Source organism: Narcine bancroftii, chromosome 13 (genome assembly GCF_036971445.1).
Source record: "Narcine bancroftii isolate sNarBan1 chromosome 13, sNarBan1.hap1, whole genome shotgun sequence".
Classification (NCBI taxonomy): Eukaryota; Metazoa; Chordata; class Chondrichthyes; order Torpediniformes; family Narcinidae; genus Narcine; species Narcine bancroftii.
In genome coordinates this window covers 76,054,981-76,077,427 of record NC_091481.1, presented here as the reverse complement: position 1 = coordinate 76,077,427, position 22,447 = coordinate 76,054,981, and the positions used below count along the sequence as shown (strand labels likewise).

Here is a 22,447-nt window from a genome sequence, read left to right as displayed (position 1 = left end):
ATGGTTGATAAGCTTTAAGTGCAGTCTTTGGAATTGTGCCCAGCTACAGGATTTCTCCAAAAGAGTGAGATTGAGACAATCTCCTTTCCCATCGCACATTCTCCCTGATTGATGACGGCTTTGTGCCCCTCTCTAATCCTATCTTTAATATCCTTAAGCACTTGGAGCTTTTAGAATCTGCCATCTGGCTGCAAAACTGAACTGGCCTCAAGTGAAATTATTATGCTTGCAACCTTTTGATGTAAACCTAAGAGAGAGGAAGCCAACTACACAAAGCAGAAATAAAAATGGAAAGTGCTGGAAAGTCTCAGCGTGTGTTAAAAGGGAAGCAGATATTGTTTTAGACCGAGAACAGGGAACATTTCGCAGACTGGTGGAGAACATGCTGTTGTTCAGGTAGCTTCAGAATGATACTGTATTTCGGTATGTGGCAATAAACAATTCAATTCAATGGCTGTCAAGTGTTGACCAAGCTTTTTTTCCAAAGTTCAGATTTATTATCAAAGTACGTTCATGACATCACATACAGCCCTGAGATGCTTTTTCCTGAAGGTGAGGCAGAATTACCACTTTTTGGTAATTAAAAAAAAACTGTACTCAATGTGCACATGTAAACAAATAAAGAAATGTAAACCAACTGTGCAATACAGAGAGGAAAAAAGAGTCCTTAAATGAATCCCTGATTAAGTTTGCGTTTGAGGAGTCTGATGGTGGAGGGGTAGCAGCTGTTCCTGAACCTGGTGGTGCGATGGCAGCAGAGAGAACAGTGTCTGCTGGGCGATTGCTGTTGCTCCCCGACAGCGGTGCTCCTTGTAGATGTTCTTGCTGGTGGGGAGAGTTTTATCTGTGACGTCCTGGGCTGTGTCCACTATCTTTCGCAGGGCTTTCCACTCAGAGATATTGGTGTCCCCGTACCAGGCCCTGATGCAGCCGGTCAGCACACCTTCCACCACACATGTGTAGAAATTTGCCAAGGTTTCCACAAACTCTTGAGGAGGTAGAGGCACTGACAGGCTTTCTTCAGAATGCCATTAGTGTGTTGGGTCCAGGAAAGATCCTCCAAGATAGAGACTCCAAAGAACTTAAATTTGCTCACTCTCTGCACCCCTGATCTCTAAATGATCACTGGATCATTATGGTAATCACTCTGGTAGACTTTCAAACAATGTCTGTTTTTCTCTCTCTCCACAGAAAATATCTTACCTGCTGAGAAATTCCAGCATTTTAGAAGTTTTTTTTAATATTCCTGTGGCAGAGTTTCTTTTGATGGAGGTGACAGAATGAATTAGGCAGTGGTTAATCAAGCCGTCATTGACATCTGTCATGGCACAGATGACGCTGACATATTTGTGTCTCTCATTGAGGACGGCTTGGTAGGCATAGCGGTTAGCGGAACACTGTTTACAGAGCCAGTGACCGGGTTCTAATCCATCACTGCCTGTAGGAGTTTGTACATTCTCCCGATGTCTGCGTGGATTTCCTCCAGGGGCTCCATTTCCCTTCCACCCTCACAACATATGGGGATTGTAGGTTAATTGGGTGGAATTGGGCAGCGTGGGCTCATGTGCTGGAAGGGCCTGCATAGCTACATTTAATGAATAACATTTAATTTAATAAAATTTAATAAATAATGATATAATCAAACAGGTTCCAATTGTCTGGATCAAAAATAATTTTGTGAGACCTTACACATAAGTCACGGATAAAACAGTTTGCCGGTTATCGCAGGACCAAAGAGGGATTTCATTAGTGTTAGTTTTTCCTACTCACTATCTGCCAATCTCACATTTTTTGCCCTTCCATTTCTGGCAGTGAAGGTGGGAATTGCAATGGATTTCAAATGGCATTGCAGGCAACAGATTCAGTCACATTACTGCGTAGGAAACCCAGCAGGCAATTTGCACAACTAGTGGATAAATGAGCAGATAATCCTCGTTTTAGCTTTAAAAGATTTGCATTAAATCAGAAACTTTCACAGTGAAATATAAAACAAAAAATGTTGGAAACACTCAGCTCGTCAGGCAGCTTCAGAGAGGAGACAAACAGAGCCAATGTTTTTGGTCATGGACTGCAGCAGTTTGACTTGTTTTTTTTAACCAAAAATAGACATTATTCACAATAAGTTATTTATTAAAGATTCACATCCATATATTCCCATCACTGTGCATTGTTACATTCGGTTCTATACACTGTATACCATTACCACTTGTCTGGCACCTTGTCGCTTCTCATCTTCCCCCACCCCCACTGTTGTTGAGGGGCTTCCCCCTTGGTCTCAGCCCCTCAATGTCTGGTAATGGGAGGGCTCTAGATCAGTGGTTCTCAATCTTTTCCTTATGCCATAGGTGCTCTGTGATTAGTAAGGGATTATTTCATGTGGTCTGTGGGTGGAAAGAAAAAGTTTGAAAACTACTGTTTTAATCGTCCCTCATTGACTCGTTCTGTGCACGGTTTCAGAACTCCAAAGGAAATGGGCCAATGACAATTTTTCTCAAGCAAAATATTTCAGTAACAATTGGGTCTAATATTCACTTCCTGATCACAGAGCACCGGTGACATAGGGAATACTTAAAGTGGTATGTGAGTGGAAAGAAAAAGGTTGCGAACCACTGCTCTAGATTGTATTAGGACTCGAATGTCTGCAGCCACCATGATTGAAATAAAAACACAACGCTGGAGAAACTCAGCAGGTCAAACAGTGTCCTTTATACATCAAAGATAAAGATACAGAACCAATGTTTCGGGCTTGAGCCCTTCATCAAGGTATGAGCAAAATGTGGCAGGTGGCTGAACAAAATTGTGTGGGAAGGGGTGGGGGGGGGGAGGAGAGGAGCACAGTCCCACAGGCAGGAGGTAATAGATGGATAAGGGAGGGAGGGTACACCAGCAATAGGGGGAGGGGGATGGCTCTGAGAATGGAGAGCTGTGTACAACTCAGCTGGTAAAACATCACTTCCAGGAGTCTTACTTGAATTAAAGGAATGGAGAGAACATCAGCTACCCCAGGGTAATTGCCTGGTCCAGACTTTCCCGCTTGCTGCCATCCGTGACAGAGGACAGGATCCCATATCCCTCCATTTCAAAGTACCTTTGTGTTCCCACTCTCTAACTCTCCTCACTTCATAGCTTTTATTCCTTTTTCCTCTCTTTTTACAACTCCTATTAACATATGATAATCAGGCTGTGCGTGGAACCAAAGTACAAGGGCACCAAGTGCCACTATGCCCTGGGTGTTACAAAGGATGGCCCTTGCCCTGTTGCTACACAATCTCCCAGTCAGCTGGACTTTGCCACACCACCTATCCTTTGTGGAAACGTTTTTCCAGACCACAACTTTTGACCAGAAGACCATCAGGCAGTGGTCAGCACGGAAGAGCCTGCAGAAATGAGAGATGAGGACTTGATGGACCCAATGGGGTGGTTCTATGAGCAGACCATCCAGATCTTCTGGCGGAACGCCTCATTGCCAGGGCTCAAAAACAAGTTGGACTGGTTAGCAGTGAGAGGAGCCCTTTCAGTCATATCCTTCCTGTACAACCAGAACATGACCCATCATACATGTTGTCCCCAATCGCGCGATCTGGTGTGAAAACACCAATACCCGAGTGTAAAGCTCTGCAAAAGGTAGTGGGCACAGCCCAGGATATCACAGGCAAAACCCCCTCCACAATTGAGTACATCTCCAGAGAATGCTGCTGTCAGAGAGCAGTATCAATCGTTAAAGACCCTCACCACCCAGCACACACTCTGTTCTCGCTGCTGCCATCAGGTAAAGAGGTATAGGTGCTACAAGACCTGCACCATCAGGTTCAGGAACAGCTGTTACCCCTCCACCATCAGATTTGTCAACAACAAACTCAATCAGAGACTCATTTAAGGACTCCTACTTTTGCATTTTATCGATTTTCTTTTTGTTCTCTCTACGTTGCACAGTCAGTTTGTTTACATTCAGTATCAGTTAACATTTCCTTATTTGTACATGTTTACGCTGTGTACAGTTTATTTTCTACACTACCAATTAGTGGTGATTCTGCCGTGCCCACTGGAAAAAGGAATCTCAGGTTTGTATGTGATGTCATGTATGTACTCTGACAATAAATCTGAAATCTGAATCTGAGATGATGCAGTGGAGAGGAGACAGTCGCTCACCTCTTTGATGAGTGCAGATTCTCAAAGAGTGTGAGGAGAAGGGCGCAAGGGTCCTGGTCACGATTCATCCCCAGCAGCAACGCCCATGTGACTCTCTTACTTGCAAAAACCCCCACCTTCTTCAGCAAACAACAGGAGTTCTCCCCCTTCGTCAAGCTACTGTCTTAGGTAAACAAAACCTAGGAGTGACCCTTCTGTGAGCACTTTGCAGAAAGGTCAGAAAGCCTAGAAAGCCTTGTAGTTATCCAACCATCCAGTCTGTCTCCAATTCCAAACAATGGTCTATTTATTTCATGGTGTCATTTCAATTAGCACCTACTTGTGAAATGTGCATAAAAGTCTCCAAAGATTCTGCAACGTAACTGAATATGAATTCTTCAGTATTTCAAATAAGATCTGTTTTAAAATGTGTGTCTGTATGTAACCCACTCTAAATTTTACCAAATTCTCCCAATATTTATCCATTACACTGGGGACGCACTCTACCCACTTTTCCATTGCCATTCCAGTTAATTGGCTGTGGAGTGTCCCAGAATAGGAAGCCTTTTGTGCCATTTCCACTGGGCCACCCTTAACTGGGGCATTAATTGCTTCTCCACTGAACACACTCATCCCCAGGGATCAGAGTGTTCTACCTTCAACTGAAAATGGATGACATTCTGCTGTCCTTTTTCTACTGGTTTTATCTGCATGCTAGTGTCATCAAATGCTGAGGATATGAGTAGGGGTAGAGGCAGTTAGTCCTTGGCATGAAATGATGTCATTTGATGCCAGCATTTGGATAGCGTTCCTTTTCCACTGGACCCTGTCTCAGTAAATTCCCAGTTAATTTCTAGGAGAGAGGGCCAGTGACAAAGGGGCTACAGAATCAGACATCCAGATCTGCTGGAAGACCATCAACTCAGCAAAGGATGTACTTTGGTCGGTCTGAAACCTGTTGGGACTTCCAGCACACGGAGATGTTGGTGAGGGAATCCTGGCACATTCCAGGCTACAGGAGTACGTGCTGAGGGATGCATTGAGGTTTGCTGCAGCTGACATGAGGGTGCTGTGGGGAAGAACGATGTTCTAGAGTCCCCCCATTACCGGGCACAGAGGGGTTGAGACCCTGGGGGAAGTCCCTCAAACAATGGAGGTGGAGGGGGGGGAAGGGAGAAGCAACAAGGTGCCACAGTGGTGGTAATGTTGTAAATAGAATTGAATGTAACACTGCACAATGATGGGAATGTTTGGATATGAAAATAAGGCTGGGAACAGACTCAATCAGAATTTATTGTCATGAACAAGACATCAACAAGGCAGCAGCATCACAGGGCAAACATGCATATTATAACCATTTTACAACCTTACTATAAAAATAAGAATAACAGTGCATGAAAAGTAAGGCAATGTCTTTGGTTCATTGATCATTCAGGAATCTGATGGCAGTGGGAAAGAAGCTGATCCTGTGCCCCCTGACTGTTCGTCTTTAGGCTCCTATACCTTTTCCCCGAGGGTAGCAGAGTGAAGAGGGTGATGGGCATCTTTGAGGATAGAGGCTGCCTTTTAAAGGCACTACATGTAGATGTCCTCGATGGAGTGAAGTCTGGTGCCCTCTGGAGGATTTTTCTTGTCCTGAGAGTTGGTGCCTCCAAATCAGGCAGTGATGCAACTAGCAAGAATGCTCTTCACAGTCTACTGCAGATGTTTACGAGAATCTTTGGTGATGTACCGAATCTCCTCAGACGTATAGCAATGTATAGCCACTGGTGAGCCTTCAACATGGAGGCTCCAGGATAGATCCTCAGAGATGTTGACACCCAGGAATTTGAAGTTCTTGACCCTCTCCACTACTGATCCCTTGATGAGGACTGGGTCATGTTCCCTGAAGTGCACAATCATCTCCTTGGTTTTGCTGATGTTAAGGGCAAGGTTGTTGCCATTACACCATTCAACGAGCTGATCTATCTCCCATTTATGATTCTGCCCATTTGTGATTCTGCCCATTTGTGATTCTGCCCATTTGTGATTCTGCCCATTTGTGATTCTGCCCATTTGTGATTCTGCCCATTTGTGATTCTGCCCATTTGTGATTCTGCCCATTTGTGATTCTGCCCATTTGTGATTCTGCCCATTTGTGATTTGTGATTCTGCCGACATCTGCGGTGTCGACAAACTTGGAGATAGCAGTGGAGAGATAGAGATGGGGAAAGGTGATAGAGGAAGAAAGGGAGACGTTGATGTTAATGCCATTAGGTTGGAAGGTGCCTAGTCAGAAGATGAGGTTTTATTCTTCCAATTTGCAGGTGATCTCAGTCTGACAGTGGATGACATGAAAGCAAGGGAATGGGATGGAGAATTGAAATAGGTGACCACTGGGAGATCCACGGTATTGTGGCATACAGAGCTGAGGTGCTCAACAAAGCGATCTCCCAGTCTGGATCCAGTCTCTCCGATGTAGAAGAGACTACAAAGGAAGTACCGGGTGCAGTAAATGACTCCTGTAAGTTTCACTTGGAAGAACTGTTTGGAGCCCCAAATGGTGGTGAGGGATGAGGTGTGGGCGTAGGTGGAGGATCTTCTGCGGTCACAGGGGTAGGTCCCAAGGGGGCAATTGATGAGGAGGGAGGAGTGGACAAGGGAGTCACAGAGGAAGTGGTCCCTGCGGAAGGCAGAGAGGGGAGGAGAGGGGAATATGTGTCTAGTGGTGGGATCATGTAGTAGGTGGCAGAAATGGCTGAGGCGTTTGTGTTGGATGTGGAGGCTGGTGAGGTGGTAGATGAGGACATGTCCTTGTTGTGCGTGGGGATGACTACTTCGGTACCCATGCTGAGCTCGTTGACTTAATCCACTTCGCTGCCAACTTCCACTCTGACCTTAAATTCACTTGGTCCATCTCTAGCCACACTCTCCTTTTCCTCAATCTCTCGGTAGACAAAGTCTCGACGGACATCTTCTATAAACCCACCAACTCCCACAGCTACCTCGACTACACCTCTGTAAGGATTCTATTCCATTCGCTCAATTCTTCTGTCCCTGTTGCATCTGCACCCAGGATGAGGACTTCCATGCCAGATCATCAGAGATGTCCTCCTTCTTCAAACAACATGGCTTTCCTTCTACCACCATCAACACAGCACTCACCTGCATGTCCTCCATTACCCATACATCTACCCTGACCCCCCCTCCGAATCCACGTGCAACAAAGACAGGATTCCTCTGGTCTGCACCTACCACCCCACCAGCCTCCGCATACAACACATCCTCCTCCGCCATTGAGGTATGCCCATTTGCCTGTGTTTTGCCTATATCCCTCCAGATCTTTTGTCTCCATGTACATGTCTAAATGTATTTAGATGTCATTATAGTCATCTCCTTTGGCAGCTTTTTCCACGCTATCTATTTGAAAAATTGTTCTTCTCAGGTCTCTTTTTAAATATTTCTCTTCCTAAATTAAACATGCCCTCTAGTTTTAGACTCCTCTCTCCTCGAAAAAAGACCTTCACCCACCTTTTACCGTCATGACATAATAACCCTCTATAAGGTCCACCCTCACCCTTCTGCACTCCATGGATAAAATTCTCAGCCTACCAATCTCCCCTTTCAAGCACAGCTCTCCAGTCCCAGTAACAACCTTGTGAATCTTTCATGCACCCTTTCCAGTTTAATGATGTGCTGTCATGGCTTGGTTTTGCAAATGAAGATTTAGGAAGGATCATAGACATGGGCATGTCCTTCGAGGTCCCACAATGAATTTTTTTAGGTGGAGTGCAGTGTGTGCAGTACTAGCCCCACCCTTTACACCTGGGATTTATCTGCTACAGCCTAATATACTGGGATGGTGACAGCTAGATCCTCAGGTCGTCAGTGTTTACGTTGAAGTGTCCTTCTCCTGGATCAGTGGTTTTCAAACTGCCCCCTAAACACACATTCCACCTTAAGCAATCCCAATGCCACAAGTGCTCTGTGATTAGTAAGGGATTACTTAAGGTGGTATGTGGATGGAAAGAAAACATTTGAAAACCACTGTTTTAATCGTACCTAATTGACTCGTTATGTGCATGATTTCATAACTCCAAAGGAAATGGGCCAATGACCATTTTTCTCAAGCAAAATATTTCAGTAGCAATTTGGTCTACAGCAAACCTTAACTATCTTAACCAATCCCTTACTAATCACAGAGCAATTGTGACAATAGGGATTGCTTAAGGTGGAATGTGTGCTTAGGGGGGCAGTTTGAAAACCTCTGTACTAGATGGAGGGCCTGACAAGCTAATGAGTCCCATCTGCCCAGGTTTGAAATCAGTTTTCCTTCCCTTAGGCTGGCTGCCAATCAAGGCTACCGAGCCCAGCCTACCCATCCAGTTATACCGCCAGGCACTTGGTCGCGTCATGACGTAGCAAACTCAGTGAAAACGGGGGATGCCAACAAGAAGGTGTTGCTACGGACGCAGTGATGGAGAGGCCATTTTTAGTGACCACCTGCATGGCAAGCCAAAAAGTGGTCATGTGGTGATCACTACATCGAGAAAGGAAAGGCGATGTATTAAGTGTACACTTTCCCTGGGTGATCAGGACATCAGGAATGCCTAAGTGAATCTAATGAATCAGATTTAGGAACAAATACTGGGACAACTTGAAAAACATTTAAAAATTTAGGCAGAATATTCATCTTAATAATATTAACCCGCCCTATTAACATCATCAAAAGAGACCATTGAGATAAGGACTTCTGAACATGATTCAGAAAAGTAAGAAATTTTTCCTTAAACAAGTTAGTGATCTTTCTAGTGATAGTAATACCTAGATGTGTCGAACTGTTTGACGGGCAGCAACCTCCTTTGAAGAAGACCGCAGAGCCCACCTCACTGTCAAAAGACAAAGGAGGAAAAACCCAACACCCAACCCCAACCAACCAATTTTCCCCTGCAACCGCTGCAACCGTGTCTGCCTGTCCCGCATCGGACTTGTCAGCCACAAACGAGCCTGCAGCTGACGTGGACATTACCCCTCCATAAATCTTCGTCCGCAAAGCCAAGCCAAAGAGAAGAATGCCTAGATAGTTAAAATTGATTTTTAATAATTTTAAAAGGGATAGAGGGGTCTAAAGAGTGGGATGAATCCAAAGGAAATATTTTACTCTTCCGAAATTCAATTTGTAGACTGAAAATTAACCAAATTGATTAAGAAATTATAAGATCTATGGAACTGAACAGTCAGGATTGTAATATATATGTAAAACAGAAGATTGTCAGCATAAAAAGATACTTTATGGATAGTTCCTAGAATTTCCTGTGATATTAGCTGATTGCCGAAAAGCCAGCGCTAGTGGCTCCAAAGCCAAATTAAATAGAGTGGACTGAGAGGACAACTCTGTCTGATTCCCCGATATTGTTTAAAAGGTTTAGATTTAATTGAATTATAAAAAATTGAAGCTGGAGGGGATTAATATACTAATTTAATATAATTAACAAATTGGCATCCCAGGTTGAATTTCTCCAATACACAAAAATGATATCACCACTCAATCCTATTAAATGCTTTTTCAGCATCGAGAGAGAGAGAGAGAATACATTCAGAGGATGAGATTGTAGGGGAATAAACAATGCCTAAAAGTTGATGGACGTTAAATTGTGAATAACACCCTTTGATAAACCCAGTCTGATCCTCAGAAATAATGAGAGGCATTATATTTTGTAACCTAGAAGCTAGGATCTTGGACAAAAGCATCACAATTTAAAAGAGAAAGTGGTCTATTATAGGAACAGTCTAAAGGATCCTTACTCTTTTTAAGAATAAGAAAAATAGTGACTTCATAAGAGATTTGCTGCAATAGTCCACTATTTAAATATCAAGTAAAGTCCGAGTCCAAATATAGTGTCAACAAATAAGAAAAGGATTTATAAAACTCCGCTGGGAAATCATCTGGGCTAGAACTTTTATTCGACTGTAAAGAGTTAATATCCGCCGCAACCTTCTGCTCCAATTTAACTTTGTCCGAGGAAACTGAAGAGATTGTCAGTTTGTCTGAAAAGTTCCACATTGAAGTTCGATCTGGAGCAAGATCAGAACTATACAATTTAGAATAAAACTGAGAAAAAGTATAATTTATTTCAACATGATCGCTAGTTATTTTACCGTCAGCTGCACAGATCTCGGCAATAAACCATTTAGAAATTTGGCTTGCTAAGAGTTGATGGACATAATATTTAAGATTTAGATTTTAATAAATGGGATGGTATAGGGTAAGTAAGTAAGAGATCATGTTGAGTTTTGAGTTCAACCCACTTTTTAGAAAGCTTGGGTTTCGGGGGTGTAGCATATTGTTGGTCAATAACTTTAAATTTAGCGGTCAAATCATCTCTTTCAGAGTTTGCCTTCCTTCTACAATTAGCCATATAGGAAATTATTTGACCTCTGATAAAAAGCTTTAAAGGCATCCCCTACTATTAAGTCAGAAACTTCCGAGGAGGTATTTTCATTAAAAAAAAGTGATTTGATCTTTCATAAATTACAAAGAGTCCAATAATAAAAGAGCATTAGATCGTCATTGTCTAGTAGTTAGGGAAGTCTGGGATATTAAAAGATAAAACCACCGCGGAGTAGTCAGAAATTATTATACTCTCATAATTACAGTAGGGATTAATTGTTTATACATGAGAAAGTAATATATGGTGAACCTTAGAAAAGAAGGAAAACTCTATCATCAAGGTTGAAAAATCTCCACGCATCAATAATAACAGATTATAACATAAAGGAGTTAATAAGTACGGATAATTTATTTAAACTAATGGTTTTGTGAGCCAAACGGTTGAGTATTGGATCAAGCCATAAATTAAAAAAAAATAAAAAAATAAAAAATCGCTGGATATAACCAAAGAGTAGGTATTTAAATCTGGCATCAAAGAGAAAAGGTGTTCAAAAAATTGTGGGTCATCTATATTACCCAGTCTCGAGTCAGTCTCCAGCAGTCTGAGTCACCAACAGCCCCACTGTCTGTGCATTCTTCAGCCTCAGAACCCCTCGCTGGTCCACTGCCATGGTCACCATTCCTATAGATGGTCTCCTCTGCTTCTTCTTCCCAAAGAGGGGGGGTATTCTCCCCATTTTCTGGTGCCCTGTGGCCAATCCTCTGCTTCCCTGGAGTCTGCAACCCCTTGTGGATGCTGCCGTACACAGGGACCACCATCTTGGACCAGACCTCGTGGTGGCAGGATTTTAATATAAATCACCGTTGGCTCCTTTAACAGGCTGCTTAAAGCTGGTACAGAGCTGATGACAGTTGGGCCCTGCAGGAGAATATTGAGACTTCGCTCCCAGCAGGGCTGCAGCACAAGCAGCGCCACCATTTGGGGAAGTCTAACTTGACTACTTGCTGAACATCCTTTCTCTTAGCAATTTGGCACATGTGACAATAAACTTGCACAATTCTCTCAATTCTCTTTCTCTCCCCGCAGATGCTGCCTGACTTGCTGAGGACATCAGAGGTAAAACCCTCCCTGCCATCGAGAACATCTACAGTGAATGCAGCTGTCTATGGCAGTTAGCATAGTGTGGTTAGCATAACGCTGTTACAGCACCAGCAATTGGTACCGGGGTTCGAATCCCACGCTGTCTATAAGGAATTTGTACGTTCTCCCTGTGTCTACATGGGTTCTTCCAGTGCTCTGGTTTCCTCCACCCTTGAAAAAAAAGGGGGGGGGAAAATTGTAGGTCAATCAGGTGTAATTGGATGACATGGGCTTGGGCGGAGAAAAGACCCGTTACTGTGCTGTCTGTCTAGATCTTACAAAAAATCAAGGACCCACAACACCCAGCACATGCTCTGTTCTCGCTGCTACCATCAGAAAAGAGGTATAAATATCACAATAATCATCAGGTTCAGGAACATCTGCTCCCCCACCACCATCAGACTCCTCAACAACAAACTCAATCAGGGACTCATTTAAGGACTCTGACTTGGGCACTTTATTGATGTTTGTTTCTCTCTGCATTGCATAGTCAGTTTGGTTACATTTCTTTATTTGATTACTTATGTACATTGAGTAGATTTTTATTTTTCAATATTTTTATTAATTTAGTTTAGGAACTGTTACATAGGTAAATAAGCATGAAATAGAACAAATAACAAAAAGGAAAAAAAAAAATCTTGCTATTCTGCAAAATCAATCCCCAACCTACAAAGGCTGTTGGCAAAATACATAGACAACTATCTGATAATAAAAAGAAAAATAAACAATGAGATCAAAAATCAAAAATTGGTTAATCTTACAAATTTGGGAAATAATTAAGATAAGAACCCCATGAAGAAATAAAATTTACATTCATTACAATTGGAACATCTAATTTTTTTTCTAAAGACAAACAAGCCATCGTATCAGACAGCATCTTTCCATTTTTTTAGTATGGCCCTTCTGACAATCAGGGAAGCAAAAACTACTATATGGGGTTGTGAAGAATTCAATATCAGATCATTGGGCCCACTTATTCCAAACACGGCAATGAAAGGAGATGGGGCCAAAATAATATTAAAAGCTAGTGATAGTGTATTAAATAATTGAGAAGAGAAGGACATAACCAAAAACACATGATACTGTTACGAGCCCAGAGGACCAATAAACCCAGCAGCAGTAGATATTCACCAAGACAAATGGTTACTTAAACAAAAGTTGCTTTTAATTATCTTTAAACATGAAAACAGAACCAAACTTTAACTTATCTATTATTAACTTAACCCCCTTCTAATTCTAAACACATGTGTGTGTAATGTGTGTGTAAGTTCAGAAAAGTCCTTTGATTCACAGTCCAATCTCACTTCTCATTCCTCCAAGTTCTCTGGTTGCAGGCCATTCTTATACTGTGCACAGAATTTAACATTTATAAAGTTCACCAGGCTTTGGTACTCAAAAAGGTAAATGGTTACTGCTCAGGAAAGTTCTTGTTGGTTTTCAGAGAGAGATTTATTATTCCAGGACATCCACAACTGATGTACTTCTTTCAGTCACCTCAGTGTCTTGCTGATGAAACTTGCCCCTTCAGGGTTCTCCAGACGATAACCTCTTTCTTGCAGGTCACCACAGAGTTCCTTTTTGTTTCTCTTATTTCAAGTGAAATATTAAGACAGCCAGTCCTCTCCTCTTGAATGAACCACAAAGCCTGTGACTAGGCCATCTTCCAAACTGGGGCTTCTTGGCAGCTTGTCCTGTTTCAGTTCCAGCTGCTCTTGCTGGGTTGAAACGGTCAGAGTGATCTCTGCTTTTCTCTCTCTCTCTCACACACACACACTCCAAGACTGAGAGAAAGCCTGTTTGACTCTCTCTGCTTGCTCTCTCTCTCTCACACACACACTCCGAGACTGAAAGCCTGTTTGACTCTCTCTGCTTGCTCTCTCTCTCTCTCTCTCTCGCACACACTCCGAGACTGAGAGAAAGCCTGTTTGACTCTCTCTGCTTGCTCTCTCTCTCTCACACACACACTCCGAGACTGAGAGAAAGCCTGTTTGACTCTCTCTGGTTGCAAAACCACGTGACCCTCTTACAACAGCAAAACTCTCCTGCAGACAAAAGCAGTGCCAGCATTCCCTTCCATCTGTTGCTTTGGTAAACAACAGTCTCTTGAGCCCCCTTCAAAGCTCTTGCAAAAAGGTGCGAGAAGCCTCTACGTCTCCAGTATTTCAAATCAGATCAGTTTTCAAGTGTTTGCTCGAACAAGCCTTTCCCAATTTATCTCCCAAAAACATTTCTATACACTCCGTCACAATACAATGAACCACCTTTAGTTTGACATTTATTGCATTTAGAAGAGAAGTTAGGATGGAATTTAGCCAGTCGGGTTTTGGCCACAATAAATGTCTAGCACGGAGAGAAGATGAATGAATAGAAGATCCCATGTAGCCTCTCCCCTATTTGGAGGAGTTTGATTGTTCTTTTTGCACCACCACTAAGTGGCCCACAGGAACAAGGTTGTATGTGATGCCATGTCTGTACTCTGACCATAAATCTGAGATCCAGGTCTCCCTTTTGGAATTCTTTCCGGATGTCACAAGCACTTTCGAGATTTTAATGCCTGGGTGGTTGGGTTCACCTGACCCCCCCTTGCACAACTCACCTTCATCCGTCGCCATTTTCCCGTTGCCACGGACAACACATTGCCGTGATTGACAGGCCTGAGGAGGTCGCGGAAAGATGACGATTCACCACTCCACCAAACAGTGGAACACAGCATAGGTGGAAATAATTTCCATTTATTATTGTTAAATAACAATATCAAGTAAGCTTCAACGAGCATAATAAGGATTATTATTTAAATTGTTCAAAAGCACCCTTTTATCATTTTTGGATTGAGTAAGAATTATATTCGAATTATATTGTCTGCTGTGGGTTTTATTTCCCTCGATTTTCCAAACGTGGTACATTCCATCGCTCCTCGTCATCTGACCGCCGCCTGCCTGATTGACATTGTCATTGGCCTATCCTATCGAGGGCTGGCGGCCTTTGGCGATTAGGGAGTGCGAGGGTCGGAGTCATCTGATGCCCCCTGCTTGATTGACATTGTCATTAGCCTATCATATCGAGGGCTGGCGGCCTTTGGCGATTAAGGGAGTGGGAGGGTCGGAGTCATCTGAGGCCCCCTCCTTGATTGACATTGTCATTAGCCTATCATATCGAGGGCTGGCGGTCTTTGGCGATTAGGGAGTGGGCGGGTCGGAGTGTGCGTGGGGACGGAGCGCGGGCCGGGAGGCGGCAGGAGTGGGGCGGCGGCGGACTTCTCCACTCAAGCTACCGTGGCCTGAGGGCAGCGGCACAGGGTGAGGGGCGGGGGATTGGCTCCGTTAAAATCAGGCGAGCAGTTCAATTGAGGAGGCGTGGTGCTGTTGTGGTTGGGTGGGGGGGGGTGATGGTGAAGGGGGGCAATGGAGTTGGGGGGGCATTGATGGTGAAGGGGGCAATGGAGTTGGGGAGGCATTGATGGTGAAGGGGCAATGGAGTTGGGGGGGCATAGATGGTGAAGGGGCAATGGAGTTGGGGAGGCATTGATGGTGAAGGGGGCAATGGAGTTGGGGAGGCATTGATGGTGAAGGGGGGCAATGGAGTTGGGGGGGCATAGATGGTGAAGGGGCAATGGAGTTGGGGAGGCATTGATGGTGAAGGGGGCAATGGAGTTGGGGAGGCATTGATGGTGAAGGGGGGCAATGGAGTTGGGGGGGCATAGATGGTGAAGGGGCAATGGAGTTGGGGAGGCATTGATGGTGAAGGGGGCAATGGAGTTGGGGAGGCATTGATGGTGAAGGGGGGCAATGGAGTTGGGGGGGCATAGATGGTGAAGGGGCAATGGAGTTGGGGAGGCATTGATGGTGAAGGGGGCAATGGAGTTGGGGAGGCATTGATGGTGAAGGGGGGCAATGGAGTTGGGGGGGCATAGATGGTGAAGGGGCAATGGAGTTGGGGAGGCATTGATGGTGAAGGGGGCAATGGAGTTGGGGAGGCATTGATGGTGAAGGGAGGCAATGGAGTTGGGGGCTTGATGGTGAAGGGGGGCAATGGAGTTAGGGGAGCTTGATGGTTTAGAGAGGTGATGGAGATTGGGGGCATGATGGTGGTAGGGGGATTTTCATGTTGGGGGCTTGACGGTGTGGGGGGGCTGACGGTGTGGGGGGGGCTGAAGGGGTGGGGGGGGCTTGACGGGGTGGGGGGGGCTTGACGGGGTGGGGGGGGTTTGACGGGGAGGGGGGGGTTTGACGGGGTGGGGGGGCTTGACGGGGTGGGGGGGCTTGACGGGGTGGGGGGGGCTTGACGGGGTGGGGGGGCTTGACGGGGTGGGGGGGGCTTGACGGGGTGGGGGGGCTTGACGGGGTGGGGGGGGCTTGACGGGGTGGGGGGGGCTTGACGGGGTGGGGGGGGCTTGACGGGGTGGGGGGGGCTTGACGGGGTGGGGGGGGCTTGACGGGGTGGGGGGGGCTTGACGGGGTGGGGGGGCTTGACGGGGTGGGGGGGGCTTGACGGGGTGGGGGGGGCTTGACGGGGTGGGGGGGGCTTGACGGGGTGGGGGGGGCTTGACGGGGTGGGGGGGGCTTGACGGGGTGGGGGGGGCTTGACGGGGTGGGGGGGGCTTGACGGGGTGGGGGGGGCTTGACGGGGTGGGGGGGGCTTGACGGGGTGGGGGGGGCTTGACGGGGTGGGGGGGGCTTGACGGGGTGGGGGGGGCTTGACGGGGTGGGGGGGGCTTGACGGGGTGGGGGGGGCTTGACGGGGTGGGGGGGCTTGACGGGGTGGGGGGGGCTTGACGGGGTGGGGGTGCATGGCAATGTGGTGGATTGACACAGAAGTTGCACCAGAGGGATGGGGTGGAGGAAGGGGCAATCAGGTGGGGTCCCTAACTGGCAGGGTGAGAGAGTAGGGGAAGGGGTAATCTGGTGGGGTCACTGGCTCATTCAACATAGTGTCTCACAGCTCCAGAGACCTGGGTTCAACCTTGACCTGGAGATTGCTCTGTGTGAAGTTTGCATGTTGGTTGGTGGGTCACCAGTGTGGGTGGGTGGAGAAGAGTTGATGATCCTGTGTGAGAGTGTGGATTATAAGGAAATAAACTGAGGAATGAAATTGCACTGTGGCATATACTTGAAGGGCTGAAAGGCCTGTGATGTCAGAGAATATAGAAATATTCAGAAATCGGGTCGTGGTGATCCCATTTGAATGACCTCCATCTTCCATTTAAGTTATCTCGGGTGAGGGCGGCTTCAGGGACAATATTTAAACATGTTAAAGTTAAGGCTTTGCTTAACTGGGTTATTAAGCCTAAGCTAAGGGAATGGATGAGTTGGAGTTGGAATGTGGTTAATAGTGAGTGCATTGAGAGGGAGATCACAATAGTTTGGAGGTAACAAGCTGAATTTGGTAAACTTATGGATAATCAAACCTAAAATTTTTTTTGGTCATGTTCCTGAATGGTAGTGATCAGCAATGGATTCTTTGGCTGATATATGCCTTGTCTCCACCCAACCAGGGTTTTAAATTTAAATGTAGACATACGACACGGTAACAGGCCCTTTCGGCTCACGAGCCCGTGCCGCCCAACTACACTCAATTGACCTACAATCTGGGTAGATTTTGAAGGGTGGGAGGAAACTCATGCAGGTAACCACAGGCATATCAAAAATCAAGATACATCTTAGTAAAATTTTTGAGGTACACGACAACCAGCGCACCGGTGGCATCATGAAGAGAGCCTCTGCTTCCTCAGGCGTTTGCGGAGGAGCTAGAGGAATTGTTCAAGTGAACTGGTAGGGACTTGAAAGGCTGACGTGGCCTGTTTCCGTGCTGTAAACGGTTATATGGTTACAGTACAAACTCCTTACAGATACTACCAGATTCGAAGGGGCTGATGCTGTAACGGTGTTGTACTAGCTGTGTCACCCACACTTTTACAGTGGGTAGTTTTTAGGCCTTGGGTCCATCCTAAACTTGGGAGCTTTTATGTGAAGAATGAGATTGTCCATGGACTTGTAATTTTCTATATAAAATAAGATGGACTAGGACAATCAATATCATGTGAAGAAGAGTTGATTTAATTTAATGTTCAATTTGAAATCCTTTCCAGTGATATTTAACATGTGGTCGAAGTCCAAAAATCTGGATCACCCGAGAATCTGGACTTACCAACCCATAATAATGCATCCTAAAATCGATAAACTTTGCGGTGTGAAGAGAAAGAACATGTAGAAACTGAGCGACAAACTTGCAATAATTAAGGAACTAGAAGGTGGTGTGAGCAATATGTTCTAATGGAAACCTACAACATAGGAAAGTCTACAATTTACGATATAGAAAAGGTTACTGCACAAAAGTTCATGGAAATATTTATTACATTTGTGGAAATACAGTAAAAAAAATTTTGATAAATGAGGATATTCGAAACAAACCAGAAATCCTCATCTATCCAAAATTTTCTCGGAGCTGAACTGACTGTGGTCCTTGGGCAGAGCGGGGATCTTGGTCTATCAGCGGCAGCGGAGACCTCACGCTCCCGGGCAGGAGCAGGAACCTTCGTGGGGAGGTAAGCAGCCAGCATTTTTTTTAGTGAGAATTAAACTTTATTTTAATGATTTTAAAAAGCCTTCCCTTGTTGTTGTTGAAACATCGATACGAGTGATATGCTGTTGCTACTGGGCTGTTTTTTAAAAAAAATGACTAGTTCTCCGAAAAAAAAAGTTTATCTGACGTAGGCCCAGTCCCAACCATTTCGGATAATCGGAGTTGAGACTGCAAGATGCCATGGATGCGTGTAAGAAGCAGAATAATCTTATCACATAGAAATTACAAAGTCAGAATCAAGGTATTTAAAGAGAACAGAAGCATCAAAGTAATGCAGCAGATGCTGTAGAAGCTGCAAGTGTTCCATCTACAAGTCTCCTTAAATTTTAAAAGTGAAAATCTGGGCCGACCCACTCCCCAAGCAGTTCGGATTTTCGGACTTCTCACACTTTAAAGTTGTTTCTCGGTAATTTTACTCTCTTTTTGAGAATTATAATTTGCATCCTGTCACCTTTAGGATTCACTGAATCTGGTCTCCTTGAGATTCACAACAACGTCTTGTACCATGGAAGGAGGCCCTGTCCAGGCAAATTATGTGTTCCGAGGCATCGAGTATATTGTCACAATGATGGTGGCTGGGGACGTGTTGGAGGTACAAGTGGAGGACCGACTGACTTCTGAACAGTGGAGAGGAGAATTTGAAGCTGTTTGTAAGTACAAAGTTGCCTTTTCTTGTGTAATCCGTAGAGTCAAGTTTACTTTCCAACTGATTGTAACAGTAAACCAATAGTCATGAGGTCACCACTACCCATGAGCATGAAGCCTTGCAAAAGATAGTGGACACAGCCCAAGACATCACAGGCAAAACCCTCCCCACCATTGAGAACATCTCCAGGGTACGCTGCCGTCGGAGAGTAGTAACAAACACCAAGGATCCACACCACCCAGCACACGCTCTGTGCCCACTGGTGCCATCAGGTATAGTTGCCACAAGACTTGCTCCAGCAGGTTCGGGAGCAGTTGCTACCCCTGCACCGTCTGTCTGCTCAACAACAAACTTAGTCGAGGACTCATTTAAGGTCTCTTCCTTACGCACTTCATTGATTGTTTTTCTCTGTATTGCACAGTCAGTCTGTTTATGTTTGTTTATTTATTTACAAGTGTATGTTGAGTACAGTTTTTTTTTGGACTACCAATAAGTGGTAATTCTGCCTCGCCTGCAGGGAAAGGAGTCTCAGGGTTGCAATGCCATGTCATGTATGTACTCTGACAATAAATCTGAAATCGGTACAACCGGACAAAACAGCGTTCTCCAGTCCACAGTGCAAAAGCAGTGCAAACACACAGACATAACAAACATAGATATAATACATTTTCAAAGATACACAGAACCTATACATAATCCAAGCATAAATGTTTTTAATAAATAGTAGAGTCACGGGGAGTTGCTTTAACAGTTTGACAGTCTCACTGTATGTGGGAAGAATCTGTTCTTCAGCCTGGTGGATCTGGCTCTAATACTTCTGTATCTCCCAATGGGAGTAACTGGAAAATGATGTGTGGTAGGGGTCCTCATAGGTATTGTGAGCTTTCTTAAAACAATAAATCACAGCGATGGAGGGATTGGAGGTCTTCAGTGATCCTCTCTGCCAGTTTTATGGTCCTGTGGATTGACCTCTTATCTGATGTTTTGCAGAAACCGTACCACACTGTCATTCAGGTAGCTCTCGATAGAGCTCCTGTAGAAAGCTGATTGAATAGTGGCCGGTAACCTTGCTCACCTTAGCCTTGTAAGGAAGTGCGGATGCTGTTGTGCCTTCCTGACAAGTGAGGAGATGTTACGTGTTCAGGATGGGTCATTTCTTAACTGGACTCCAAGGAACTTGGTGCTCTCCACTACAAGCTATTAATGTGTAGTGGAGGGCGGTTGTCAACGGTCCTCAAGTCCACAGTTATCTCCTTTATCTTGTCCAAGTTGAGATTCAGGTTGTTATTCCTGCACCATTTCATGAGATTTCCTAACTCTGTATTGTGACTTATCTTTGTTGCTGATGAGGCCAATTACTGTTGTTGTATGCAAGCTTGATGACTCTGTTGGAATTGGATCTGGAGTTGCTTGTGGGTCAGCAGTGTGAGCAGGACGAGCACTCAGTCCAGATGTGCGCCAGTGCTCAGCATGGTAGTCCGTGATGTTCTGCTGCCAATCCAGTCAGACTGATCTTTCCATTGGGAACGTCAGAATGCAGTTGCAGAGAGGGGTATTGAGTCCGAATGCGGTCAGCTTCTCTACCAGCCTCTGGAGAATGATCGTATTAAACGTCAAGCTGGTCAACGAGCAGCGGCCTGGTGTGAGAGGCATCGTTCTCTAGTTGGGTCAGGATGGAGTAGTGGGACAAGTCTAGAGTAGCATCAGTGGGACAGTTGTAGGTGAATTGAAATGGGTTCAGTGTCTCTGGGAGATGTGCTTTGATGTGTTCTATCATCGGACGCTGGAAGCATTTGATAATGCTGGGGGGGGTCATTGCCACATGATGTTAGTCACTGAGGTCTGTTACTGTCACCCTCTTTGATACCGGGATGAGAGTAATTGCTTTGAAACCCCCAGGGACGATGGACTGCCGCAATGACGCATTTGTAAGGACCTTCTGTCTGTACTGTCGATCTGTCCTATAGCATTTGCCAGCCATATTTCAAATGATAGTGTTCGAAAAATGTGGTTGTGGGAAATCTCGCTCCAGAAACCTGAGACCAATTATTTCAAAGATGAGTAAAAACCCCCCTTATCTGGAATTAAAGCAACTGTCAAAAAAAAGAGGAAAATAAATAGGTCAAAAATACAGGTTTAAAATTGGTGCATCTCACTGTTAGTTCACCAATCACTTAACACACAATCTCAAGCAACCAGAAAATTCACATCCAGCATCTACCAATCCCCATTGGTGCCGGATACCAGGGATTTTTACTGTATCTCGATGCACAGAGCAATATATCTGCTTCTGTCATTATCACAAGATTGAATCAACTTATTTCTGTTTGTGGAAAACAGCTGTATGCAAATTAACTGCTGTGTTTCCTACATTATTGTGCTGAGAAAACTTTAAGTAGGATTCTACTAGCCACAGAATGATTTGGAATATGGAAATGGAGAGATGGCATGAAGAAGTTCAGGGTTGTATTCCACGAGAAAATTACTTCTAATTTAATAGATAAATATCGTATGTTTTGTCAATTATGGAGCCCATATTTACAAACCATTGGTATTAAAATTTAAATGAATCTTGAACATTCCCTTTCTCTTATAGGTCTCTATGAATATTTATACATTTAAAAGTATTGGAAAGTGAAGTAATCTGTTGTGGTTTTCCTGTCCCTCTTTTTTTTCAGTTTGTAAGAGGTTGGGCGGAGGCACTGGGGGGATTAATAGGAGGTTTCTCTTTCTTTTGTATTTCTTTACTCTCTTTTTCCCTTTTTATAAAATACCACATGGATTTTTTAAAAAGTTTGATATATTGTAATATGTTTGCTAAGTGGTTTTATTTAAAGTATATATTAAAAAAAAAAGAATGGTTTGGAATAGTCATGAAAGGATCTTTCTTTTCTAGTAATGGCATTATAAATGAGTCGAATGGTTCAAAAATAGTTTCCAATCTTTCTTGATCGGTTGATCTTCTTTCCCTGGAGCCCTGCAAGTTATTATCTCTCGTGTGAGACCTTTGTTGAGCTGACTTCAGTCAAAGTAGGGGGTCACTGTGTGGCTTGTGTTCCTGGACCAATGAGAAAGTTTTTATTCTTGTGATCATTGTGCAGCTTTACTGAATTTTGTAGGTGTGTGGACGTAAAGCACGTCTCTTATCGCCAGATTGATGACACTGGGGTATTTGCGTCTTACGGTTAGACTCTTTGAACGTAGAAAATTGGATAGGCTGTTTGGCCCTTAGATTTGCTCCACCATTCAATATGATAATTTCTGATCATCCACCTCAGTGCTCTTCCCCATTTCACAATTTCATTTGCTATTAAAAATATATCTGTACCTGTTTGAATATATTGAGTAATTTGGGCTCCACTTTGCTGTGGTAGAGAATTCCACATGTTTACCACCATCTAGGTGAAGAATTTCTCCAAATCTTGTTTTGGAGGAATCTGCAGAACTCTGCTTTGTGAAACAACGCCCTTCCTGTTAATTGAAGGCACAAAAGATGGCCTCTTGGATCATTGGATCCATGGAAACTCTTTTGGAGAACAATCCATTTATCCTTGTTTCTGCTCAGTCCCACAGCAGGTCAAAT

General features: G+C 44.4%; 1 protein-coding gene and 1 long non-coding RNA gene across 9 annotated transcripts in view; one reads left to right on the top strand and one right to left on the bottom strand.

Annotated features, from left to right (window-relative positions):
• LOC138747861 (uncharacterized) overlaps positions 1-14,279 on the bottom strand; it is a 32,057-nt gene extending 17,778 nt beyond the window's left edge. For all 3 annotated transcript variants that reach the window (XR_011347696.1, XR_011347698.1, XR_011347697.1), the window contains exon 1: positions 14,236-14,279. This is a non-coding gene — a long non-coding RNA (uncharacterized lncRNA). The remainder of the gene's footprint in view (positions 1-14,235) is intronic.
• Positions 14,280-14,827: 548 nt separating this feature from the next.
• The window catches only part of ccdc61 (coiled-coil domain containing 61), a 36,303-nt gene continuing 28,683 nt past the window's right edge, over positions 14,828-22,447 (top strand). For 4 of the 6 annotated variants that reach the window (XM_069908830.1, XM_069908828.1, XM_069908829.1 and 1 more), the window contains exons 1-2: positions 14,828-14,935; positions 18,676-18,868. In XM_069908830.1, the coding sequence (XP_069764931.1) occupies positions 18,724-18,868 (145 nt within the window). In that variant the 5' untranslated portion in view covers positions 14,828-14,935; positions 18,676-18,723. Of the gene's footprint in view, positions 14,936-17,724; positions 18,181-18,675; positions 18,869-22,447 lie in introns of those variants that run through there. The other 2 variants (XM_069908827.1, XM_069908831.1) reach the window with 2 other exon arrangements.